Source organism: Erpetoichthys calabaricus, chromosome 2, assembly GCF_900747795.2.
Source record: "Erpetoichthys calabaricus chromosome 2, fErpCal1.3, whole genome shotgun sequence".
NCBI lineage: Eukaryota > Metazoa > Chordata > Cladistia > Polypteriformes > Polypteridae > Erpetoichthys > Erpetoichthys calabaricus.
In genome coordinates, this window is record NC_041395.2 from 199,247,105 (window position 1) to 199,273,937 (window position 26,833).

General features: G+C 37.3%; 1 protein-coding gene across 2 annotated transcripts; it reads left to right on the forward strand.

The window, feature by feature from the left end:
* The first annotated feature begins 12,382 nt into the window (after positions 1 to 12,382).
* On the forward strand, positions 12,383 to 26,421 carry LOC114646692 (COP9 signalosome complex subunit 7b-like). 2 transcript variants are annotated; one of them, XM_028795007.2, is made up of 7 exons: positions 12,383 to 13,051; positions 15,878 to 16,050; positions 23,514 to 23,589; positions 23,670 to 23,758; positions 23,962 to 24,164; positions 24,270 to 24,375; positions 24,811 to 26,421. In XM_028795007.2, the coding sequence occupies exons 2-7, from the start codon at positions 15,889 to 15,891 to the stop codon at positions 24,967 to 24,969; spliced, it is 795 nt and encodes a 264-aa protein (XP_028650840.1). In that variant the 5' UTR covers positions 12,383 to 13,051; positions 15,878 to 15,888; the 3' UTR covers positions 24,970 to 26,421. The 2 variants fall into 2 exon arrangements, with proteins under 2 accessions (XP_028650840.1, XP_028650839.1); XM_028795006.2 differs by having other exon boundaries at positions 12,722 to 13,051; positions 23,959 to 24,164; positions 24,811 to 26,420.
* Positions 26,422 to 26,833: the final 412 nt, after the last annotated feature.

The window sequence follows — 26,833 nt, forward strand, 5'->3', positions numbered from 1 at the left end:
CTAAGCTAAACTATATTATAGATTGTTTTTTGCTTCTAAGTTCAAATTGAAAAAGTCCCTTTCAGACAAAAGAAATACTTAACTCCTAAGTTAAAAATTATGCCATTGACAGAAGTAAACATGCAGGAGAGCATACAGCAAGTTGTTGGTGGCATGGAGTTACCAATGAAGCTGCTGATGTTTTCAGTTAGATTCTGGTTCATTTTACAAGTGCTCAGAAATTAATTTATATGGGTGCTAATGTTTTGAATACGTTATCTACATCATGGCTTACAAAGGTAAGATTTTGGTCACTGCTTTTGTCAATCAGTTTTGGAGGTTTCCCTTCACTGGCTGACTCCATATCATACAGATTCTAGAGAGATTCTCATCACTCGCTGATGCCTTATGTTGGTTTGCATGTAGTATATCAAGTGCCTTGGAAGTTTTCACATTTTATTGTTACACAACATTGAATCACAATAGATTTAATGTAGCTTTTTTCTATTAAATAAATCTCTTTAATGTCAAAGTGAAAACTGATCTCTGCTAAGTGATCTAAATCTACTCTATATATATAAAATCCTAAGCCTAAAAGTGCAACGATTTTATGTAAAGTTTTTATGTCACATCGGGCTTATTTTAAAACCTACATATATATGTTTGGTATCATTCTTTTCAGAATTTATCAAACTTTAATGTGATGTTGTTAGATTTTCAGATGCTTATTCTGCTTTTAAATTATAAAATAAAAAATATTAAGAACTCACATCCCGCAGGACAAGACTTTGTGCCAAGACATTTAACCACTCCCGGGGCCTGAAATAAAAGACAAAGAGTAGGACAGCTGCTGTACAGGCTTTTAAATATTTGAAGCGCCGAGCGAAGTGCAGATCATGCAGCACGGCAGCAGCAACAAGCCAGCAGCTGATCAAGCAAAGAGGAGGTAAAAAAAAAAAAAAACTATTTGTTTCCCATTGTATCACCGTTTAAGAGGGGGTTTCGGATGCGCGACCACATCTCCTTGGGGTGCGTTCAGCTACCCTCTTCACAATGCAAGCGGCAAAGACACGAAGTGGCTGGCGCGTATTGCAGGTCAGGGGGGTTGGCGAGAGAAGTGAGCAGGGGGTGAACCCCCTAGTACATTATACTGTAAATATACAATGCAAAATAATTGATTGGATGAGTATTTACAGCCATCAGATCAATATTTGGCAAATGCAGCTTTGTTCATAAATGTAAAAAAGCCAATTTAAATTCACTGTAATTCAGTATTGTAAAGTAAGAAATTTGTGAAAACTTCCAAGATTGTGAATACTTTTTAGAGGCAATGTTAATATCAAGTGGTCCGGAGTAACAGGAGTCTGAAGAGTCTAATCTTTAAAGTCACAGAGGGATTAATGCACACTATACTGGTTGGTGTTGCACATAATGCACAGCTTTGCAGACCTTTAGCTGAAATGAAAGACTCCTTTGCCAAGCTAAATAAAAAATATGGCAGCAGTCCATTTATGAAATCAAAAAAGCAACTAATGGGATTAAAAAACAAAAAAGCTGAAGATATTGATAAGATTTCAAATGACTTTTGAGAGACAGAAGGAATCAGAGATTGTAATACAGAAGTTTCATTTGCAAAATGATATCTACTAAGGGCTTATGGCCAGATGATTGAAATGATTAACTAGTGTAATATCAGGCCAATTTCTGAGTGGAGTTTATATGTTCTCCCTGTGTCTGTGTGGGTTTTCTGCATGCACTCCAGTGTACCTGCAAATCCAAAGACATGTATTATAAGTTAATAGAAGACTATAAACTGGTCATGTGTATAAGTAAGTGCAGGTATGTGCGTGGTGATACTCTGTGATAGGCTTGTTCCTCATTTAGTGTGTCAGTCTCTGCTGGCACTGGAACACATTAAGCAGTAGAAATAATAAATAATCAGTAATGAATAGGCCATGGTGATTTGTGTTTTAAATTGCAGACATACTGTATATACTACATTTTGCCTATATTTACACATCTACAGATGGATTGTATAGGTATATATAAAAGTACTTATTTTATACTAGAAAAATCATTTACTTAATGCCATGTGATATAAGAGAGTTTAAGTAGCCTGACAAGGAAGCTGCTCGAATAAGGTAAGGTTCTTCTCAAAGTGCGAATGGAGGCAGATAAAAATAAAGGTTAGGTATGAGATTATTTTGTATAAGAATATTTAGCCCAAAGTTTCGGTTGAAGCAAAAATAGAGATTTAAAAATGGTGCATGTTGTAACAGTATTATTTTTGGACAGATTTTTGTCAACGACTCTCAGTAAAGATAATAAAAAAGAAGGGTGGACTCACACAGTTTCCGTCACCTGTCATTGCTATTGATGTAACTACTGACTGCCCATCAGCATGATTCAACCTTTGCACCTTTCTTCAAGCTATGCCATCTGGCAGCAAACAGGACTATCTAAGAGTGTGCCTCATTGTCCTGGAGACTACAGACTCTTGTTCTGAATAGGCTGCTGCCGATATCCTGCCTTTTTGTTCCTCAACAGTTGTCTGTTTCAAAGAGTTAAATCAACATTAAAAGTCAACATTAAGTGTTATTTTTCCTGTAATTCTGAAGTTATTTGTCTGGCTTTGAAAATATCAGGCAGTTAGATGGAGCTGCAAAAGGCCGTAAAATGCATTTCACAAGGATTATGAATGGCCTTTAAACTGCACTTCTTAATCTCTCTGTCACTTTAGTGGACTGAGCAAGTTTAGGCAATGGATATCATGGAACTATGAAGAAAATGAACTTAGAGAAGGAGCATGTGGGAGCAGTCCCACCATTGTCCTGAAACAACTCGCATAAAGCCTTATTACAAACAGAATTGAAAGTACATTGTAGTTAATAATTTAAATGTAACAGCAATTATAGGCTACAACATACAGCAGACAATACTCTAACAATAATAATAATTATCAAACTGGTATAGCATATGAGGCACAGACCAAGGTAAGTAAATATGGCAATATGACTGCAACTCTAGATGCATTGCTAAAGGTTGATTTATTTCAAAGTATAACATCTCTCAAATTGGCTTACATTTAAACTCCACAATACGTCATCCTCTGCTACTTATCACCATGTATGACTTAACCGATTACGCTTTTAACTCCTGGGCATGCTAAGAAAAGTTTTCCATAGACTCTCGCTACAAAAAAACTCTGATATTGTGCAGTGATTGGATGGTGATATTTCATTATTTACCGTACATACCTAGATACGGATCAGTAAAAAGAATCACCATTACACTTCAATTCTATTGAATTATTTTATATTAGTTCAGTCAATTTATTTAGGTTTCCTCAATCTCAATTTCTATCTTTATAATTTTTGGAGTTGCATAATAACATTATGATTATGCTGTCACTATAACTATAAGGTACCTTAAATAGAGAGCCACCCAAATTAAAAACTGGCTGTTACACATAAAATTTCTTTTCACTCTTGTGACACCACTTGGATCTTTTCAAAGAAAATAAGTCTGCCAATATATCCCAATTGCTACATGTTTTCTGAAATATTGTATTTTACCAATTGCATTTTTACCAATTCTTGCTTCCTTTCTGATGTCCTCAGGTTTTGTCATGATTAGGTTCTGTGTGATTTCATTTGGTATTTTCTAACGTCTTGAATGCTATTTTGTAGGTCCGTCTATCATTTCCCACATTGCTAGGGGGCTGAGTGCTAGGGTCATAACCCATAGGTAATTAGTGAAAAGGGTTAAAAGGTCGGCTGGGGGTTCCTTTTGTTACCAAATCTGCAGATACAAATCTCCTAAAAATACTTGAAGAAATATTTTCTTATAGTCCTTCTCATGAGTTTTGTTTGGTTTGACCTCTTTGCTTTTTTTTTTACTTCAAATCTTGTCTCTCATTAGGATTTGGTAGGTTTATTTTTTATTTGTTCTCACTTCATTTTTACATGCTTCTTTCAGTTTAGCTCAGTAAATATATCACCTGTCAGTTTCTCAGCAGGACAAGTTTCTAGGAACATATATGACATTTTTAAGCACTTTGGAAACTGATGAAACTGCAATTGTCTGGGGCTGTAAACAATTTGAAGTCAGCATGTCAGCTATCAGCATATACTGTAGTATATGTTGTATTCTTGATTGTCTATTAGGTTGTATCTGTCTAATGACTGAATGTTCATTGATGTTGCAGAATAAGGGAAGACATTGATATGCAGTCATATCAGATTTGATTTGCTTGTAAAATTAATTTCAGTCAAACAAAAAAATCAAGTCACTTTAAATGCGGTCTGAATGTAGCCTTAGTAACCAGTAGTGACACATAGGCTTAAACATAGGCAATATGGACTTTTTTTCCAATCACAACTTTTCTCTAGCATTGCTCCAGGATTGGCAGGGCAGTTATTCCTTTTCAACCATAGACAACACCAATGAAAACAAATATTTTTTGGGGCCTCTTAGTCATCTGGGGGGCCTTATGCAATGCATATTCTGCATGCTCCTATTTGTGCCCCCGGGATTTCTCTGCAGTTACTTTAATTTGATTGCTAGGATCAGGCAAGCCTTTCTTCAATTCTGCAATCACAGAATTGACTACTCCCAGTAACAAGCATTCCAGTATAATGACTCTGTCTATATAACTTTTATACTTTACACGCACTTCACATTTGTGCAGTTTGCTATTACTTTTAAGGGTTTAGAGATGTGATCATTCCATAAGTGCATTTAGCCTATATATGTTTATTTTATAACTAGCCACCTGATGAGTATTAAAATAAATTTAAAAATATTTGATATATCTTGGGGCGGCACGGTGGCGTAGTGGGTAGCACTGCTGCCTCGCAGTTGAGAGATCTGGGGACCTGGGTTCGCTTCCCGGGTCCTCCCTGCGTGGAGTTTGCATGTTCTCCCTGTGTCTGCGTGGGTTTCCTTCGGGTGCTCCGGTTTCCTCCCACAGTCCAAAGACATGCAGGTTAGGTGGATTGGCGATTCTAAATTGGCCCTAGTGTGTGCTTGGTGTGTGGGTGTGTTTGTGTGTGTCCTGCGGTGGGTTGGCACCCTGCCCAGGATTGGTTCCTGCCTTGTGCCCTGTGTTGGCTGGGATTGGCTCCAGCAGACCCCCGTGACCCTGTGTTCAGATTCAGCGGGTTGGAAAATGGATGGATGGATGGATGATATATCTTGCACTACATGTACCTTCAGTGCTTTTCCCTTGTATCCTCAGGTGACAGAACCTCTCTGGACCGGCATTCTTGTAAAGCTTGCTTCTCAGACTCTGTTATTTTGAGGCACTTTTCTCATCTCCTGTCTTGTTTTATACTTTCCATTCTTGAAGGCGACTCTCAGTGTGCCTCTTATGCCTTTACTCCTCCTTGTGTGTCTCACACTTTCACTTCCACTTTCAATTGCATCACCAAAGCCAAACTTACCAATCAGATTGTTCTGAGGGACTGGACACACACACACAGACTCTAACATTTTATTATATACTGTAGTAGATTTTTGTTACACTTTGGGCCAGTATATGTTCAGATATCACATTTGCATGTTGTTTTTAAATTTGTGAACAGCTCATCCTTCTACTACTTAGACAGAAGGAAGACAGAAAAAACTGTGATCAAATCACTTATGTTCGTGTATACTAGTTTACATTACATTATTTTTATTTGTATCTAGGACAGTGAGCAAATTCTGTGATTCCTGAAGAGTGATGGGGTGCTAAATATGATTATAAAAACAGTTAAAAAAAATCAACATTCAATATAAAACATGACCACGCATACAATATGAATACAGAAATATATGCACTGCACATCAAACATTCTGTACTTATGATGCTAGATCTAGTGTAGGACTTTCATTGCATTCTATCAAAATTGACAGCGTAAGCCATTTAGTTATATAAATATTATTAGAAAACTTATATATTACCTTATACTAACACTGACCCTTCTTATATTTTCTGTGTATCACTTCTTGAATCTATCACACCATACATGGATTTTACTTTGTATTTGCATTTTTTGTATTTGGTTTTTTATGTTGTTTAAGTGTTATTTCACCTATTTTTTTATATTAGCAAGTGCATATAGCACTCAGTAAATGTGCTATATCATAATAAATTGACTTACATCGATTTTATGGATCATAATTTTTTAATAAGGCTCTTCTATGGATCATATTTTTTTAATAAGGATCTTAATGATCCTAACTGTAATAATGTAAGTAATGCCATGCCATTTTCTAATCTACATAATTCAGACCAGGGCGTGGATGGAGCTTATCCCAGCTAGAGTAGGACATAAGGCAGGAATCAATCATATCAGGGTGCCAGTCCATCTAAAACCAAATTCACACACCCACACACCAGACAAACACTAGGGCCAACTTAGTATCACCATTTCACCTAGCCTGCATGCCTTTGGACAGGGAGAGAAAAGCAGAGCACCCAGAGGAAGCCCATGCAGACACAGATAGAACATGCAAACTCCACCCCAGGACACAAACCCTGGTCTCCTTACAGTAGGGCAGTGGCACTACCACTACACCATTGTGCCGCCCCAATATAAGTAATCGTAATGTACAAATATATGCAGCTAAGCCCAGAAAGTAAAACTGAGGAGGAAAAAATCCAGTCTACATAGATCCACAGAAAAGAAATTCCTAGTGCCTCTGGTTATTAGAAAAAAAAAATCAAGTGAAGATCTGTCTGAATTATTGTATGCTAACTGCTCACAGAGTACTCTACTCTTTAGCTTTCTACAGTGTACTATGATGCAGGGTTAGCATCCATTTCTTAGGTGACATGTGATGGTATTTTTAATGATGGTACAAGTGATGTTGATGTTTCATATGCACTCTGAGGTCCACTTCTAAGTTTAGTAGACTTCCAGCTGATTCAATACAAGTGCATGGGAGAATCTGGGGCTGACGGTCTGCACAAGAACTTCTGATGCTTCAAGGCTGGCTTTATTTTCATATAGGAGAAGATGGGAAGTCTGTAAATGGAAGTACCACCCAGGAAGGTCTATAAAGATGAACAGCCAAGAATCCCACCCTATAAGTTCTCTCTGAGAGATGGAGTCACATTTGGTCAGCTGAACCGGGAGAGGGCTGGGGTTCTCAGAGGACGTTCTTTTTCAAGCTTACGCTAAGGAAGGAACTCTGCCATACTTTTCATGGGTTGTACCAGGGTGGAGAGGATCCCAGTCCCTGAAAAACAGGACTAAAGAGCCAAAGAAAGGTTCAAAGAAACTTGACTATAAATAATATTTACATAATGTATTATTTTTTATTATTATGATTAATATAATCCTGCGGTGGGTTGGCACCCTGCCCAGGATTGGTTCCTGCCTTGTGCCCTGTGTTGGCTGGGATTGGCTCCAGCAGACCCCCATGACCCTGTGTTCAGATTCAGCGGGTTGGAAAATGGATGGATGGATGATTAATATAATCAACATAAAACTCTTTGAAAACAAATAGCTTCATCTGTGTACTATTACTAAATAAAAGAAATGAATTTTGCATGATCAGTCATGTTTTACAAAAACACTGAACATCTTACAAATTCTACCAGGGGTATGTAAAATCAAGAGTAGAACTGAATATTTTGTATACGTAGTCTAATTTTTATAATCACTTTACTGGCTTTTGAAACAGCACAATACTTAAATAAAACATTAAATATTCTATAACACATATAATATATATTATTGTGCCCTTTTTGATATTTCAAATTATATTCCTCTTCCTAATGACTTTTCTGGAGGTTGAAAATGTTATATTTTCAAATGTTAGGCCTCACATGGTCATCCAGACCCTACCTGTGTTCTGTCATAAAGACAAGGCAGGGATTTTTTTTTTAATGCAAAATGGCCAGGACATAGAAGAGAAAAAAATCATAGTAAACACACATAGCATTGGGTCAAAATATAAAAAACAAATGACCATGCCAAAGGCAACATTTTTAATATGAAGCAAAAATTCCTTAACAACACACACTTTAAAAAAAATCTTGGAAAAAGTGTTTTTCACCATGCTGACCTTTTATATGGTCAAGCTGATGATGTCATTACGTGACTTATGTGACCACGCCCTCTAGCAAAAGGTCACTGCAGTATAGCAACCCCTCAACAAAATTGTGGCAACAATATGAAAACAAAATGGCATTGCTGTAAACTTTTAAAATCTATAGCATCATTGGATTCTGCAATGTACTTTAGTGCAAGGAGATGTCAATGATTTTGCTGTAATATAATAAAGATGTGATATTGTATCTTTTATTAGTGATGACAAACCAGCTATAGGATCTCATTTCAACGTGTGGAGCAGGGTCATTGCGGGCACTGAAGAGAGGAAGCGAATGGTAAGAACTCTTCAACTGGCAATTCCAATGACTTCCATAATTGTAAAAAAAAAACAAAATAAACAGCCCCTGAATTAGCTCTATGATGCTTAAATAATACGTCTTCAGCCTTGGTTTAATTGTTGAACTGGCAAAACCTCCTTAATACTAGCAAGTAGATCATTCTAGAGTTTGCAGCTTTTATAGCTGAAGGCTCTGATTCCTGCACTAGTTTTATTTGTCATAGGAATCTGAAGAAGACCTGCGCCTTGATATTACAGTGTACACTGTGGAGTACCGACATTAATAAGTTCTTTAAGGTAAGATCAGTCAGACCAAAGTGTTTTATGACTATACCTGTTAAAATAAGGATTTTAAAAGTGCTCTAAAAAAAACTGTAACAGCATAATGATGTAAGATCTAAATTTACATAGTCATTGCTCTTTAGTCCTACTTATAATCTTTGCTGATGATTTTTAAATAAACTGTTCAGCATTAGTCTAACAATTTCAACAGAATGATGGTAAATTATTATAAATGTAAGATTTAACTGTGGTGGAGCATTAATGTTCTCTGTAATTAGCCTGTATCTGAAACATTTTTGAGATTACTTTTTCACACTTTTTTTTTTAATCCTGCTGGGAATTTGCATTTATGTATGCAGTTGTTAAAGATGATAAAGGACCTGTTGATGGACCTGTATTCTTATTGAGCCATACCATGGGGATGCTCAACTGGATTCACATCTAGTGACCAGAGAAAACTCTGCATTAAGCCAAATTCACTGTCATGTTGCTAGAGTCATTCCAGACTTATGAGATGTCTCCTCATGTCTTTTCATGTACAAGTAGGAGGAGGAGCAAAATTCTTTGTTTCCCTAAGGCATGGGGAGAACATGTAAATTCCTCAGAGATAGTGATATTTTACATGTGCTCAGTAATACTTCCACTGTAAGCAAATGGCCTTTGGGAGTATTTCTTAAATGCACTTATACTACAAACATGTTTAAACACATTAACTATTTTCCTTAAATTTAAAAGAAGTATTGATTTGTGAAAGTAGTTAAATTTTCACTTACATTATAGCAACTATTTGTTGGTCCACCATAGGAGAAGAGCATGGACAAATATGCAAATGATCAGGGACATAAAAGAGTGGTATCAAGACAGAAATGGATTTTGCTGAACTTCAATCATTATTGCATATAAAAATGCCTCTCTGACACTTTCATCAATCACATAAAGAAGCAGGCAAGTTCATTATGAATCAAAGTGTTGATATCTTCTTCAGTGCTAAATTCAAATTCTTCCTTGTGTTTTAGAGACCACCAGATTCAGAGATGTAAATAATACAGATAACTGTTTTTTATTTAATTTAGCATTCCATTCATATATTAGTGCTACAAGACAGGAATCAACAATGTATACTGTATCAGTATTAAAGTATTCTCGTCAATAAAAGTTCTCAAAATCTTCCTAAATGTAATATGAAACTAAAATATTTAAATTGTTTCTTGACTCATCATTAAATAGCTGCATGGTCTATTTCTTCTCCTCTAATCCCAAACCTCACAGTGACCTTCTTCCTCAGCTACTGATTTTGGAAGTGTTGCATAAATCTTGATTGTGTTAATCTGTTTCTTTTTGCTAATGTACAGCTCACCCAAGCGACAGTCAAAGACAATGAATTATTTTTGAGGTGGTGCAGTGGTTAGAATTGGTATTTTGCAGCTCCAGGAGACAGTTTGGATCCTGGCCCTTTCACCACATTTCTATGGAGTATGCATATTCTTCCCATGATTGTGTGAGGTTTTTCTCTATATACTCTTGTTTTCCTCCTTCCATAATAGGTTCCATGTTGGATTAAAAATATTAGGAAATGGATAGATGGCTGGATTAAACAAATCTCAAGACACCTTAATCTACATATTTCAGTCTTCATCTTGCTTGCTATATTTTTCTATTGTCTGAAATATCTTTATACAAAAGAAACAACATGATTCATCATTAGGAGTATAAGAATAAGTTAAACTAATTCTGACCTTCTGTATAATGATTGTATACATATTGCCCAATCCACCTCATAATCCTCCCTTATTGATAGTAGTCTTTAGGACACAAGAAATGTAGCAGAATAATACAATATTTGTTTCACTTACATGTTTTAGCTTCAGAATTTTCATTTAACTTTGTAACATTATAGGTATTTGTTGAACTGCCAATTCCTAATCACCAGTGACAAAAGAACTTTACCAGTTGACTGCAAAATACCACTGACAATTTTTCATCCCTAATGAATACAACGAATCGCAAAGTATATCTACCCCTTTGATAAATGGGTCCATGTTGGCAGTACAGGTATCGTCCATTATGGCCATTCTTGATCTTCAAGCACTGAGATGTCTTCATTGGCACCTAATCTGTATCATGTAATAACAAACAACCTTTTTAGATTTACAACAAATTATTCAGGAGATATGGTGAATTACTACATAATAAAAGTGCAGATGTCCACTTTTTCATAATTACTGATTATTATAATTATTTTATATCTGTGCATATATTTACACATTAATTCACTGAACCTGAGTCACAGAGAACCTGATATTATTCTTAAGTATCAGTTGCAAGGCAAGAGACAAACCTAGATGGGGCACCAAAACAATACTAGACATACTGTAACTGCAGAACCAAGACGGTTTAAGATGCCTTAACTGAGTAACTCAAATGAAACAATTATGTTACTGCTATACAGTTTAAGATACACTATCTAATCAATGTATCTATTTCAGGATTACAAGAAGTTGCAGCATTATACACAAAGTGAGAAAAACCACACGTGGAACATCAATTCATTGCAAGGCACATTCACTCCTACAAAGCCAATTTCAAGTTGCCAGTTAAAATAAAATTCACAGTTTTTATGTGGGTGATAGAAAACACAATAAACTCAGAGGAAAATCTGAGGAGACATGGGAAAGGGAGCAAACTCTGTATAATTGTCAACTATTCTGAGAATACAGGCAAGAAAGAATGTTACTGTACTATGTCCACTGACAATTAACTTGACCTTGAACTGCAGACTATCTCTCCGTTTCTCTAACTTCATTTGTAGCTTCTACCTTGTATCTTTGCACAAGTCAAGGTCATCTGCAAAAGCACTTACCTCACACGCTCACAATACCGTGTTGATCCGTCAAAGATTAGTATAAACAATAATAGATTGAATGTTGACCCCAAAGTAATCTCGCACTCACTTCAAACTCTTCTTCTATACCTAATTTGCATATAATCGCTGTGTTCATTTCGGCATACGTAGTTTTCTATCGGTTATATTAACATAGCCTTATAGAAAGACCAGGCGTTTTTAATTAGAATTTAAAATGCTGCGGCAGGTTCATGGAAATTATTTTCAAATAATACTGCTTCATTAGTCTAAAGAACACAACAGATATGGTTTTATGAATTAATATTACAAATTTAGGCGTTATTGGCTGAGATACCAAGTAAATCTTGTAGACAGAAATAAAAAAATACACACAGGAAAGTCACTTTCAGAGTTATGCCGTACTTTACAAAGATATTAGTGATTACAAAAACATACAGCACCAAAAAACGTGGATATATTAAAATCAATAACCCTGTTTAGTTCAAATTAAAACGCGAAAATTGGAAAACTTCGCCTATCCCTCTACAGTAAAATGATTTGAATATGACCACGTTGTCACACCTGCAAAATGTCTGAACCCGCCCACTGTGCCGCGAAGCCGCCCTCCAAATTAAACGGCACAGTGACAGAAGTCAGAGCTGTAAATGTTGCCGGATTAGGCGGTTTCGAAAGTGACGCAATACGTGTTCCCACGCCCTCTTTAGCACATGGACACGCCCCTTGTATGCAAATTAGGTACAATTGGCGTCATGCAACGCGCATTTTGAAGGAAAAATGTGAAGGATCGACCCATCCTTACGTCCATCCAAAAAGACAGCGGAAAAAATGTAAACAGTTGAAGGAAAAATGTGAAGGATCGACCCATCCTTACGTCCATCCAAAAAGACAGCGGAAAAAATGTAAACAGTGTGAAATCTGTAAACCGAATGCGCCAACCATTTTCAATACAACATTGGACCGAATATAGCCTAAGAAAGTGGTAAATATATGTTCACGCGAGACAGTAGAAGTCGACAAACGGATTGCGATATTTTGAGCCTATCTCTGCGAAAGTTCCAGTTTGGGCTGGATTTTTCTAAATATGTGCAAAATGTAATAGTTTACATAACGAAAGCCTTACTAGTCCTATTACATATATCTCAACTTTATTCTAACATTTGTTGAAAGAAAGAGAACAATTTAACAATAACCAATTAAACAGGATCAAGTGAATTATGAAATATCCATCTGGTGTAAGCAGCAACTCATGCAGTGAGTTGTCACTAAAAACAAAACCGCCTCAGTAATTGTGTGATCCGAACTTCGCCGTTTGAAATGACATCAACAGTCTCTACGGAGCCGGAACTAATTATTGATGAAGTTCATCATTCCACTCGGGTTGGTTAGCTGAGGAGACGCGCGGCTACCGGAAGAAATTCTTTAGAAGAACATCATGGCTGACTGAAGTCGTGTAGTGTCTCTCCGCCTACGAGAAGAGAAGCCGAACCGAGTCTCCGTCGTATCTGCGAGGCTCTCTTGGGTGTCGGTTCCCACTCCGAGCGCGAGGTGGGTATTATTAGCGCGAAACGTTTTGCTTGCTGTGTGAGAAGCGGTAAAGTGTAAGTCTACGAATGTGTGAGAGCGGCCATCTGTTTCAGCGTGTAAGAGAAAAGAGAAAAATGAGCGGTGGAAAATGTGTTTTGTGACTAGTTACCCACCACTTTTTGTTTTTCATTTCATTTCTAAACGATGACATTTTTGTGTACATGTCCTGCCAGCAAAACATATTTCGTAAACTGAATTACATTCTCTTATTTCAAACGAGCTTGTATTGGCACAAGTTACTTGCAGTATTTTATTATACAGCTAATAAAGTAAATCATGTTGTACAATAAGTGGAAAGTACATATTTGGACACGAAACGCATGTAGATATTGCCAGAATTGTGTTTTAAGTGTGTTCTTTATGTAGAGACTAAAATGACATTTTCATTTCTTTCAATTATATATAAATGAAGCAATACAAGACATAATACCTCAAACACATGAACAAACCCAAGCTTGCATGTAGTTTGGCTAGGAACTTATGAATTGTAAGGTTAATATCAATTATCCATTCACCCATTCATTTTCCGAATATGTGGGGCCTACCAGACATGATAGGAGCTAACCATTTATACAAACCCCAAAAATATGTTCAGTGGGAAAAAGGTGTGTATAGAAAATATTTACATATGCACAACAAGTGTCTTTACAAAGAACAGTGTTTCCAAAAGCAAAATTAAAATTACTTGTGCTTATTAATGTTTATGTCCAGTGCAGTAATTCAGACTTAAAATATGATTGATTAGCTGCAGGCAAAAGAGAATATTCACATTAGTTTTGCTTTAGATAGATACTTTATTAATCCCCAAGGGGAAATTCACAAATCTTTAGATCCTTCCTTTGATGTACCCAGCTTACTGCAAAAGCTGATTCAGTTAAAGTGGTCCTGTGTACCATTTATGTATTAGCTCATGTTGCTATTTTATAATATTAATTAGTTTCACGGGAACATCAGTGTTCTCAGTATTGTGAAGTTCATGTTTCTATGTGAAAAACAAATTTTGATTATTCCTTCTTGAATATGCTACAGTCATTTGCTAAAAAAAAAAAAGCACTGCTGTGTCTGATTTGAAGATTGGGTAGGTATAGTGTCTTGTATATAATGCCCAATAGGCTTAAAAGAAATATCAGACACCCATTGCTCAGTAAAAAAAAAAACTAACGTTAACTATAAAAACGTTAAAGGATGACCAAGAGCAATGTCAGTTGACATCTATAAAGCATTAATGTTTATTAAGAAATGAAAACACCTGATGTGCTTAAAACCAATTTTGTATTCATGTTTTAGCTGTATACACAGATGGAAGTAATATGTAAAAACACAATTTATTTTCAGCCATTTTCCTAACCCAATTAATTCAATAAAAACTTTCTGGTTGGGAGATTTCACTAGCATTTTGAACAAGGCATGAATGACCACTGGCATCGGTCTTTTGCGTGACATGCATTTGTGCACACTGCAGCTCCCAATCATAGAGGATTAGTTCAGATACATTTGTTTTACATAATATTTGAATTTTTAGAATTTTTTTTTTTTTTAAAAAAGGCATACCCATATACACACACCATATGGTTTCAGAATGGACCAGGGTTCAACCAGCATAATGTATATAAGAACTTCAGTGTTTCCCCTCAGTATTTATAACAATTTCATCAGCGCTCTCATATGCATATTGGATAGATGCATTCTTCAATAATTCATGTTAGAACTGTAAAACTATTCGCTCAGCACTTCACATCACCTTTTCAGTTCCTATCATTTAGTATGACAACAAGGGAACATGTTACTTAATAGTATTTGATATTAATTCAGTAACATGTTTACAAAAGTATACACAAACACCAACTGTGACATTAAATTAGATCTTTGGGGAGATGGAAATAAAACATGCATAAAATTTGTATAGAAATAGTTAATTCATTAACCTACCAAATTTCAGACCTTAATGTTCTGTTTTGATGGACATATGGTTTAAAGCTGGTATAGATGTATTCCTGGCATTCTTGCATTGATCTTAGGCCTAATCTCAGGCTTAATTTAAGTGCTGTCTAGTGGTGTATTTAATAGCTGTAGATTTTTGGGTAGTCAGAAAAAAGACTGTTGTCTTCTTTATAGTACGTTAATGACAAAGAAAATCATTTCAGAGTACATATAGGATTTTACGATGTATGTGGAAATGTCCCATTGTTTTAAATATTTTTGATTGCTGTTGACATTGTACAGTTTGTTTACAAACTGAAAACAAAGAAGAAAAACAAATTTTATATTTGAACACTATTGCCCAATGCCACATTTCATTGGGCACACAATACATTAAATGCTGAAGCAAATTTTGAGAAACTGAATATTAGTGTTTGAAACTTTTTTTTCCCTCATCTATTTTCCATCTTGCTTGTCCCATTTAGGATTGTGTGGAGTAGGTGCTTATCTCAGTATTTCTGGGTATGGTACAAGGTCTAAAGCAAAATTTAACAGGAAATCAGTCTTTAGCAGGATCAGTCACATTTAGATATCTTGTATGTGTAAAGTTGTATTTTAAATGCATTTAAACTCTTAAATTAGTACTGAATTACAATTAATGACAGTGTGGTGCAAATGTGTATTGTGTGTATATAGGATCATGAGTAAATAGGTAACAGTTTGTGAGTACACTTGTGTTTATGTACAGCACATATCAGCCATTAGAGGAAACTGTGATTTGTGACACAGTTGAGTTGCTGTCCAGCTGTTAATCTTCTTTTGCTTTTATGCTTTGGACTCAAAAAAAAATTATTTTTTTCCAACCAGAGTTCCTCAAGATGGCAGGGGAACAGAAGCCTCCAAACAATCCTCTGGAGCAGTTTATTCTCCTAGCAAAGAGTGCAAAGGGAGCAGCACTGACTGCACTGATTAGCCAGGTGCTGGAGGCCCCTGGGGTCTATGTTTTTGGGGAGTTATTGGAGTTGCCTTGTGTGCAGGAGGTTAGTGTATCATATATATCTAAATATGTTGACAGTGTGTATTTTGTATTGGCTAACACAGATTGTTCATAATTATTTTATTAAATGACTCCATTAATTTCATTGCAGTAAATGTACCTAAAGATATTTAAACCTGCAGGCTGATCCTTGGATCATGAAAAGAGAATATACTTCTCTCTTTTCCCTGCTTTTTGCCATTTTGTTCAAGTAATTGTTATATTAATTGCTTAAATTTCAAAAATACTTTTTTGACCCATCTGAATGCTGAATCTTAACACAAGTATTCAGTTATTAGAGCAAATTAGAGTTCAATCAAATTATTTTCCAGAACATACAGCAGCAGTCCTGCCAACCATTTTACTTATTTCTGAAACACATTGTTAAGCATGTACAGACAGGAGATGAGAAAGCAGATGTTTGAAACACACCAAATGTGTTTTGGCAATATAGTGCTCAAGTTAAATGAATTATGAGGTGTGCCTCTATAGCAATAAATTTAGTAAATGTTTAAACACAGTTCAATTTCCAGTCGAAATAAATAAGCCTCTAATATGTTTAGGTAGTTGCAATTTCAGTGGTTAAAAGTGAATCGCCTTAATAGGTGATGTTATCATATTTTCACTTGTTCATCATTAACATATGTAGTTGCTTTACAACGGTTTTAATTACTGATTGAGAAGCTGGGGCAGCGTAAATACTCTCTATATAGTGAATTGCCCAAAACATAATGCATCAGAAATTGTTCAGGTAAGTGAACAACTACTTGCAAAGATCTGTTTCTTTCAACTAACGGTGTTATTTGCATTAAAAAGGAAATGTGGCTTCTATTTTAGATTAAATATTTTGTCACATTAAAGAATAAGTTTGGCATCTTCAAGTCAGATATTTCTTCACCAACATGGGTTGTGTGTGTGTGTGTGTATGTATATACCAAACCAAACCCTCCGGCCTGTGCTACGTACCAGCCACTTCGCATCTCTGCAGCTCCCGTTGTGAAGAGGGGAGCTGAACGCACCCCAAGGAGATGTGGTCGCTTCTCCGAAACCCCCTCTTAAATGGTGATACAATGGGAAACAAATTTTTTTTTTTTTTTTTTTTTTATACCTCCTCTTTGCTAAATTAGCTGCTGGCTTGCTGCCATGCCGTGTGATCTGCATCTCGCGTGGCGCTTTGATCATTTAAAAGCCTGTACAGCAGCTGTCCTACTATTTGTCATTTATTTCTGGCCCCGGGTGTGGTTAAATCTCTTGGCACAAAGTCTCGTCTTGAGGGACTTGAGTTCTTAATGTTTTTTTTTTGTTTATAATTTAAAAACGGAATAAGAATCTGAAAATCTAACATCACCTTAAAGTTCGATAAATTCTGAAAAGAATGATACCAAACATATATATGTAGGTTTTAAAATAAGCCAATTTGAGTATGATAAAAATGTCACATAAAATCATTGCACAAAATCGTTGCACTTTTAGGCTTAGGATTTTATATATATATATATATATATATATATATATATATATATTATACACATACAGTTGGGTCCATAAATATTTGGACAGAGACAATTTTTTTTCTAATTTTGGTTCTGTACATTACCACAATGAATTTTAAATGAAACAACTCAGATTCAGTTGAAGTGCAGACTTTCAGCTTTAATTCAGTGGGGTGAACAAAACAATTGCATAAAAATGTGAGGCAACTAAAGGCAACATTTTTTTAACACAAGCCCTTCATTTTAGGGCTTCAAAAGTAATTGGACAAATTAAATAACTGGAAATAAAATGTTCATTTCTAATACTTGGTTGAAAACTCTTTGCTGGCAATGACAGCCTGAAGTCTTGAACTCATGGACATCACCAGATGCTGGGTTTTCTCCTTTTTAATGCTCTGCCAGGCCTTTACTGCAGTGGCTTTCAGTTGCTGTTTGTTTGTGGGCCTTTCTGTCTGAAGTTTAGTCTTCAACAAGTGAAATGTATGCTCAATTGGGTTAAGATCAGGTGACTGACTTGGCCATTCAAGAATTTTCCACTTCTTTGCTTTAAGAAACTCCTGGGTTGCTTTGGCTGTATGTTTTGGGTCATTGTCCATCTGTATCATGAAACGCCACCCAATCAATTTGACTGCATTTAGCTGGATTTGAGCAGACAGTATGTCTTTGAACACCTCAGAATTAATTTGGCCGCTTTTGTCCTGTGTCACATCATCAATAAACACTAGTGTCCCAGTGCCACTGGCAGCCATGCACGCCCAAGCCATCACACTGCCTCCACCGTGTTTTACAGATGATGTGGTATGCTTTGGGTAATGAGCTGTTCCACGCCTTCTCCATACTTTTTTCTTGCCATCATTCTGGTAGAGGTTGATCTTGGTTTCATCTCTCCAAAGAATGTTTTTCCAGAACTGTGCTGGCTTTTTTAGATGTTCTTTAGCCAAGTCCAATCTAGCCTTTCTATTCTTGAGGCTTATGAGTGGCTTGCACCTTGCAGTGCACCCTCTGTATTTACTTTCATGCAGTCTTCTCTTTATGGTAGACTTGGATATCGATGCGCCTACCCCCTGGAGAGTGTCGTTCACTTGGTTGGCTGTTGTGAAGGGGTTTCTCTTCACCATGGAAATGATTCTGCGATCATCCACCACTGTTGTCTTCCGTGGAAGTCCAGGGGCCTCATGTATAATGCCGTGCGTAGAACTCACACTATAACATGGCGTAAGCACAAAAGCGGGATTGTGCGTACGCACAGAAAAATCCAGATGCAGGAATCTGTGCGCACGCATACTTTCACGTTCTTCCACTACATAAATCCCGATCGACGTGAAAAGTAACGCACGTGCACGCGCCTTCTGTCCCGCCCCAACTCCTCCCAGAATTACGCCTCTTTCAATATGCAAATCAATATAAATAGCCTTCTGTGAAAAGACAATGGGAAAAGCACGGGGAAAATATAAGAATTTCAGCGAATACCAAGTGGAGGAAAAGGAAAAACGTACTATTTGTTGGTTTAAGCAGTGGTATAATCAACAAAAGAAAGTTGATCGAGTGACAGAGTGTCGGAGAAACTCGAAGGCTCAACTTCACAAAGTCGCACAGTGCCCGAAATAAAAAAGAAATCACATATCAAAGTCGCCGTGAAAAGGCGAGTCGTAGCCCACCGTCTGAGTGTCATATGAAAGCTTATCAGGGTACAGAGAAAAAAAAATAGGCACACAGTGGGGAAAAAAGCACGAAATGTCAACTTTAATCTCGAAATTTCACGTAGTTTATTTTGCCATTAAAATAGAACATCATAAACTTCATTTTAAAATCGTTTATTTTACTAGTTTCTCAAGTAGCACGTTAAATGCTTTGTTCTGTATTTGATCTTCTATGTGCTCTATGTATATGAATCACTACGTGCTTCCGTTCTTTCTCTTTCTCCGACACAGAATCCATTTCATTCGAGATATTACAGCTCTCTGAATAATTAAAATACTGACATGTATACGTGATATCATTTTCATGATGATAGGAATGAAAGCATGTTATTAAACATGGGAACACGGTGGCGCAGTGATTGTTCATATCTCACGCAAGAGGCTTGCTGCGCCATGTGCGACCTTCGATGAAATAATTTAATACAGAAGTACTGTCTCTTTCAAATGTACTAACCTCCAATTCCTGTCCTTACTTTTCTTTCTCCAAATGACCAATCGCCACACAATCAGCTCTGTAATAGACGTTAAGCCATCTGTAAGCTTAGAACGCCGATTCTTCAAAACTTTTAAGGAACATCGAAATATCTTCGTAGTACATGTTTGTTTATTCTATCCGTCTATCTTTCCCGTGTCGCGTCAGTGCAAGAATACAACGCAATGCAGGAACAATCCCTGAGCTAGCTAGCGCTGCGGCACCGTGTCCTCACATGTTTAATTATTAACAATACAGATTATTTAAATGAAGTTAGTTTTATCTATATAATATCAACATATTTTGCTGCATTTCATCTTAAAAATGAATACCGTCATCATATGTAAATACGCACTTTATAAAGTGGCGCAGGTTGTGCAATATTATAACTGTAGTGCAAGTTTACAGTGAGGTGATTGTACTTATAAGTAAACAGTTATATAAGGAGCACTTGATGGACTGATTGAGTGCGTTTAGAGTTCTTGGGATGAAACCTTTTCTAAACCGCGAAGTCCGTACTGGGAAGTCTCTATAAAGCGTTTTGCCATGGCTCAGGCAGCATCTGCTTCATGCTGTATACCGATATTTCAGCTGCTGCTGTGATTCCCCACTCAGATACAGTGATATAAATACTCCGAGTAGTGCAGCGAGAGTAATATGGAAAAAGATGATCTGCTGTGGCAACCCTTAACGGGAGCAGCTGAAAGAAGAAGAAGATGCAGTGAGAGTTACAACACTAAAGCAGTTATGGTATTTGGAATACTATGGCTATTCCCTGGACCATTATATTGCTGCAGGTTAATTACAATCAGATGCATTACACTAATACACAATATGCAGTTAGTTTCAGTGTATTTATAAAGCAGCGTCAGGAATGTGGATCTAAGAAAGAAAGGTGATCACACAGGAACAGTAGCACTGCTTTGACGCTGGGTGCCGCCAGTCTGCAAAACCGATCGGAGAAATTGCGTACGCCAAGGTATGAGTTACCATTGAAATGTACGTGGCTTTACGCCAAGTTTAGGTTTTATACATCGCGATTTGAGCGTGGAAAGGTTCGTACGCAACATTTCTGTGCGTACGCACCGTTTATACATGAGGCCCCAGGTCTTTTTGCTTTGCTGAGTTCACCAGTGCTTGCTTTCTTTCTCAGGATGTACCAAACTGTAGATTTTGCCACTCGTAATATTGTAGCAATTTCTCGGATGGGTTTTTTCTGTTTTCGCAGCTTAAGGATGGCATCTTTCACCTGCATGGAGAGCTCCTTTGACCGCATGTTGTCTTTTCACAGCAAAATCTTCCACATGCAAGCACCACACCTCAGATCAACTCCAGGCCTTTTATCTGCTTAATTGATAATGACATAACGACGGACTTGCCCACACCTGCCCATGAAATAGCCTTTGAGTCAATTGTCCAATTACTTTTGAGCCCCTGAAATGAAGGGATTGTGTTAAAAAAAAAAATGCTTTAGTTGCCTCACATTTTTAGGCAATCTTTTTGTTCACCCCACTTAATTAATGCTGAAAGTCTACACTTCAACTGCATCTGAGTTGTTTCATTTAAAATTCATTGTGGTAATGTACAGAACCAAAATTAGAAAAAAGTTGTCCCTGTCCAAATATTTATGGACCTAACTGTAGATGTAGATGTAGATATAGAGATAGATATAGATAGATAGATATGTTACGGCCAAAACTCGAAGTTTTGCCATTTCCCAAATTGGCCGGCCATTTCGCATTTTGCCCGAGAGGTGTGGCCAAAGTCCGAATTACTAGAAATGACCAGTGTATATGCTACTTTGGCCAGCCATTTCGCGAAGTGGCGAGGACTCCCTGGCCAAAATTCGATGTGTTGATGTAAAACTGTCCGCTCAAGGTGCAAAGTTGCTTAATTTCAGATGCAGATTCAGAAGTGAGTTTTCCATTCTGCACGAGAAACTGCTCACACTGGAATCCGTAGGCACAGAAGAAAAATTACTCGAACCGTCGCGTCTTCCCAATCACTGAAGGCTACACTTAATGCAATTGCACTACTAAGTGTGAAACAAATCACTGCTCATGCCTTTTTTCTTCCGACTTTTGCCGATCACCCCATGCTATTTTGCAAATTGGCTGGCCAAACCCTAAAATCAAGGAAAAGATTGAACATTGGCTGGCCAGTTTACAGCAACATTGGCCATTTCCCGATTTGGCCAGACACTTCCCGCTTTGGCCGATCGTGGGTTTTGGCTGTGACATATATATATATTGTGAAAGGCGCTATATAGGGGCCCGACTCGACACGGAGGCACACGTAAAAATAGAACACATTTATTTTTCTTCAGCTGGAGGGCACTTCTTCCCTGTGTCCCCCAGCCACAGCACAGTCCCAAAAACACAAATACAAAAACCACACCGATTCTTCCTCCAATCCTCACAGGCAGCTTTGGCCTTCTCCCGACTCTGGCGCCTCAAGTAGTGGCTGCAGGCTCTTCTTATAGCCCTCCTGGAAGTGCTCTAGGTGGTAATTGGCCTAATTAGGCTGCACTTCCGGGTGTGGCTGCATTCCAGCCCACACAGGCTTGTTAAGCCATGCAGCTCCTCCGGGTGGTGGCCACAGAGCCCAACAGGTCTGAGCCCTGAAGTTCCACACCTGTGGCCCCGATGTAACCCAGGAGGGCTGCCACCAAGTGTTCCAGGGAACGCAGTGTGCATCCCATGGCTGCTCCCCTGGTCCCAGTGTCAAAGGGGCGTTCTGGCCGCATTTGTCAAACAAAATTGTGTTCTAACACAGCCAGTCCTAGTGTTGTATAATGGGGCACAGAGCACCACCTGATAGTAAAAGCCAAAAAACCTGACCACATATGTCCCCTTTGAAGTGTCAAAAGAAGGCATGCTTTCTGTGTTTCAGATACATGTTTGTGATAACAACAGTGATCTGGAAATAATCACTTTATTGTATTTATTGTATTGTAATATTTTTCTAGAAGTAAGGATACATTTTCTATTCTGTTGTGTGATACTACTAGCATTCCTGTGAGGGGTTCTCACATAAAAATGAAGTAAATTAACATACTAAGCATGTGACACAAGCAGTTTACTTTGAATTTGTCTTTTGAGGGGAAGAAACACCATTTGAGGGTGAAATGTTGTTGAAGAGAAGACAGACACTGAGCTAACTTGTCTTTAGATTGAACAAACAAAAGCATCAATACTTAAGACATGGATTAATGCTTAACAGTGCTTGACTTGAAAAATGGAAATATTCAGTAATACTTTAGACTTTTGTTTTCCAGGTGACCCCTTCACAAAATGTTTCCGTCATACAGCTTCAGGAGTGGCTATGTATTTTTGTAATTTATAGAAAATTCTTAATTTTAGAACACAATGTTGTGAGGCAAATGAATATATACCATGTTTGTGAAGAAATAACAACTTTGACTTGAAGCATACCAAATACAGAGCAGTATATCCTTTTTAACACTGAATAGTACAGTTCTAATTCACTTGAATGGCCACTAGATGTCACTCTTAAACTCCATTTTCCGAGATCACTCTGCCTTATCCTGTGGTCTTCACTTGAAAAATTGGTTCATCTCATTTTCTCTGTTGCAGTACTTAAGTTTGGTGAAAGAGTGGGATCAATAAGTGAGATATGGGTACACTTTGAGTTTAAAATCTGTTTGAAGTGAAGCTTTACCTGAAATTCTTACTTGGATTATTTGTTAATTTGTGAAATGGTTGCAGAAATTCTGCTTGGAACCAGCACTGTTTCATAATTAGTGTTTTAGATTTGTAACAGCTGTACTTTTCATTTCCAGCTTTCAGATGGACCAAATGCTGGATATTACCGTTTGCTGAACATGTTTGCTTATGGCACTTACCCTGACTACACAGGTAAGTAAAGATTTAGATCTTTTGGTACTCCTCTGAATAGTTGTAGAAAATACTTAATCTTTTACTTTCTGTCTTTACAGCCAACAAGGAAGCCCTCCCAGAGCTATCTGCGGCACAGAGGAACAAGTTGAAGCATTTAACTATTGTCAGTCTGGCAGCTCAGATGAAGGTATTACGTCTTGGTTGCAAACGTAGATTTCTTTTAATAGCTGATGTGCTAATGACAGAGCTGGACTTATCTGTACCCCTACCAAAAGAATTTTATATTCCCTTTGATGTGGTGTAATTGGAATGCAAAGATCTTCCTGGTCATTCCTTAGTACAGATTTATCTATGTGTTATATACATCTAAAAATATTCTCATTTCAGCAGTGCATTCCCTATTCTGTGCTTTTGAGAGACCTTGATGTAAAGAATTTGCGTGAGCTTGAGGACCTCATCATTGAAGCCGTGTATACAGATATTTTTCAGGGAAAACTTGATCAACGCAACCAGCTTCTGGAAGTGGACCTTTGCATTGGCCGAGACATCCAAAGAAAAGACACAAGCAGCATAGTCAAAACTCTTCAGGAGTGGTGAGTTAAATGTACATTTGGTGATAACAAATAAAAAAAAAAAAATCATTACTGATAGTCACAAATACAGTTTTTACACTGACCCCCATGCTGCTTTTGTTGCAGGTGCAGTGGCTGTGAAGTGGTGCTTTCAGGCATTGAACAGCAGGTTATCCGTGCAGATCAGTGTAGAGAGAACAGCATCAGAATAACACAGCAAATGGACGCAGAGGTAAAAGTGTTTTTGCATGATTGTTCTTTTAAAACCCTTTCTGTTGCAAAAACACTAAAGGAAAATTCACTGTTTTGTGAAAATAATCTACATAATGTCTTCAGGGCCATATGAATGTAGCTTTGCACAGTTTGGTATGAGGAGCCTCCCAACATATAGGGTACATCAGCGATAAGAACATTCCTCTTCTGAGTCCTTTTTATATTACAATAGCAAACAATTGGAGTGAAACTTGTGTTGTGCACTGTAAAAAAAATAAATAAAATACCTTCCCGTTTTTTCACGCCTTTGGGCAAAAAAGAGGCTCTTATTCTGTTCTGTTATTTCATCTATGTTAGAAGTGTGGCATCTGTTTTATTTATAAAAGCAAAAATCACAACCCCTCAGTTTAATTTTAATATGAAGCTTTTTTACCTTTATTTTTTTTTTTAACAGGTTTTAAATATAAAGAAGACATTGAAAGCCACGGCATCCACTTCTGCCCAAGATGTTGACCCCCACTTGATGGACAGGGATGCAGTGCAGCCTGCAGACCAGAGGCAAACACTAAAAAAGATTGCCAAAGTGAGGGGCCTTGTGTCCCTCCGACATTGAGGTTAAAGTGGGCAGCACTGCTTGAAAGAGATGTGACTGCCATGCTGCGCCCATTTAGATACGGGCATACACATACACACAATTTGAGGGCAGATGCTCTTTATATTGTTTATTTTAGTTTAATTTCTTTACTGTGGAATGTTTTAAAGAAGTCATTCCAGTGTTGAGAAAAACACTGCTCTGCTGTGGATGCAAAAAGCTGGGTATGGAGAGGTGACCATCTTGCTGACTTTGTATTGTCTAGATGACACATTGTTTCCTGCAACCTGGTGATGACCCAAACCCATTTCTAAATCATCCTGCTAGATAACTTTTCCGGTGTTTTTTTTTTTTTTGTTTTGTTTTTGTTTTTGTTTTTTACCCCAGTTCAGAAACAAAGTTTACATAAGCGCGTATCCTGGAAACTTGATTTATTAATGATGTTTTTGTAACATTTTGTATTGCATGTTTTGTTGTTGTTTTTTCATGTGTGGTTGCTGGCCTTATGCGTTGTACTTGGCAGCACCATCTTTCATTCAGTGTGGGTCACTTTCAGCTCGAGCCATTTGTTTGCAACAATCTCAGGCTTGCTACTGAATGTGCCCATCAACTTCCCCATCCCCCAGATATTCCCATCCTCACCAGTCACACACCAGTTCTTCCACTGGCTGTTTTGCTGTTATTTTTCCCATGTACTTAAAAAAAAAAAAAAAAAAAAATTTGGGAAGTAAAGTTATTTTATAAATTATGCCTTTTTGTCTGCTCATTCCTAGAAATTAGTGGTCAAGCCATTTGCAAACCTCCACTAAGAAAAACAAAATAATTAACCTTTTTTTTTTTTTAAAGTTGAGTATTTTCTTTTTCAGTGACAAGTACGATGTGGGCCCTACAAGTAAAAAGTTTGGGGCAGTTGACCCTTGGAAGTGATTCCCACATCCCTGTTCATCTTGAAGTCGTAGTGTGTTGCTCAGGATAGTGCAGGCTTTTTTGTCACAAATCGTGTCAATATTTTTTTGAGACAATTATGTCTTATCAAAATGTTATTTTATGTTTTTTCTCTTTATACATTTGATGACTTTTGTATATATTTATGCAGTTTTTTATCCTGTTTTCTTAAATTATGTAAATATATTAAATATCATGCCAGCTCCCTGTACTCTCTGGTTTCTTATAAGAAACATACAGCCAAGTTGTATTTATTTTCTTTTAATAATTTCTTGTGTACGGTATTCTCTTTTACTAAACCTTAAAGAACTCACCATTTTTTTATTCAGGCGGTAGCTGACTGGCAATTGCCTCATCTTACAGTAATGTCAATAGGTGTGTGTGAACAGACAGTTTAGGTCCTCAATTTGTACATTGTTTTCCATATTAAATACACCAACTTCCTTCTGCTAGCACTTCTCTTTGGGGCCATTAACAATACTTGTGTGAATTTTGGAAATCTGAATTAGTGCCACAGTAGTGCAATGGCTATCTTTGTTATTTAACACCTGTAGATATTGTGTTGTCAGTTATTGGTTTTTGGACGCTACCTTTGTGTCGTGGCACACTTTTCCTGAACGTGTCTATTCAGGTCATTTTGTTACTTTGGAATTCTGGCCCATTATGAGTGAGTGTGCCCTGTGATGGGCTGGAACGTCTTCATTTGTTCCAGGGTTACACAGGCCTCCTTCAACCCTCAGTTGCATAAGTAGGTTAGCATATTGATGGGTGGATGAATTTCAGATCAAGTTCCCTTAACCTTTTAGTCCTGGGTTGTCTGTCTTGACCTATCTCTGTCGTCTCCAATTTGTTGAAAGTGAGTGTGACTCTTGGGTGTCTTGCGTGGCTGGCCTGTTTCTTTGTGAGACTATTGAGTCTAGACTGTTTTTTTCCCCCCAAT

Coding starts and splice junctions, on each gene's coding strand:
- LOC114646692 (XM_028795006.2), top strand. CDS start 15,889: ATGGCAGGGGAACAGAAGCCTCCAAACAATCCTCTGGAGCAGTTTATT. Junction 24,165..24,269: donor GTCAAAACTCTTCAGGAGTG/GTGAGTTAAATG, acceptor CTTTTGTTGCAG/GTGCAGTGGCTGTGAAGTGG. Junction 24,376..24,810: donor CACAGCAAATGGACGCAGAG/GTAAAAGTGTTT, acceptor TTTTTTTAACAG/GTTTTAAATATAAAGAAGAC.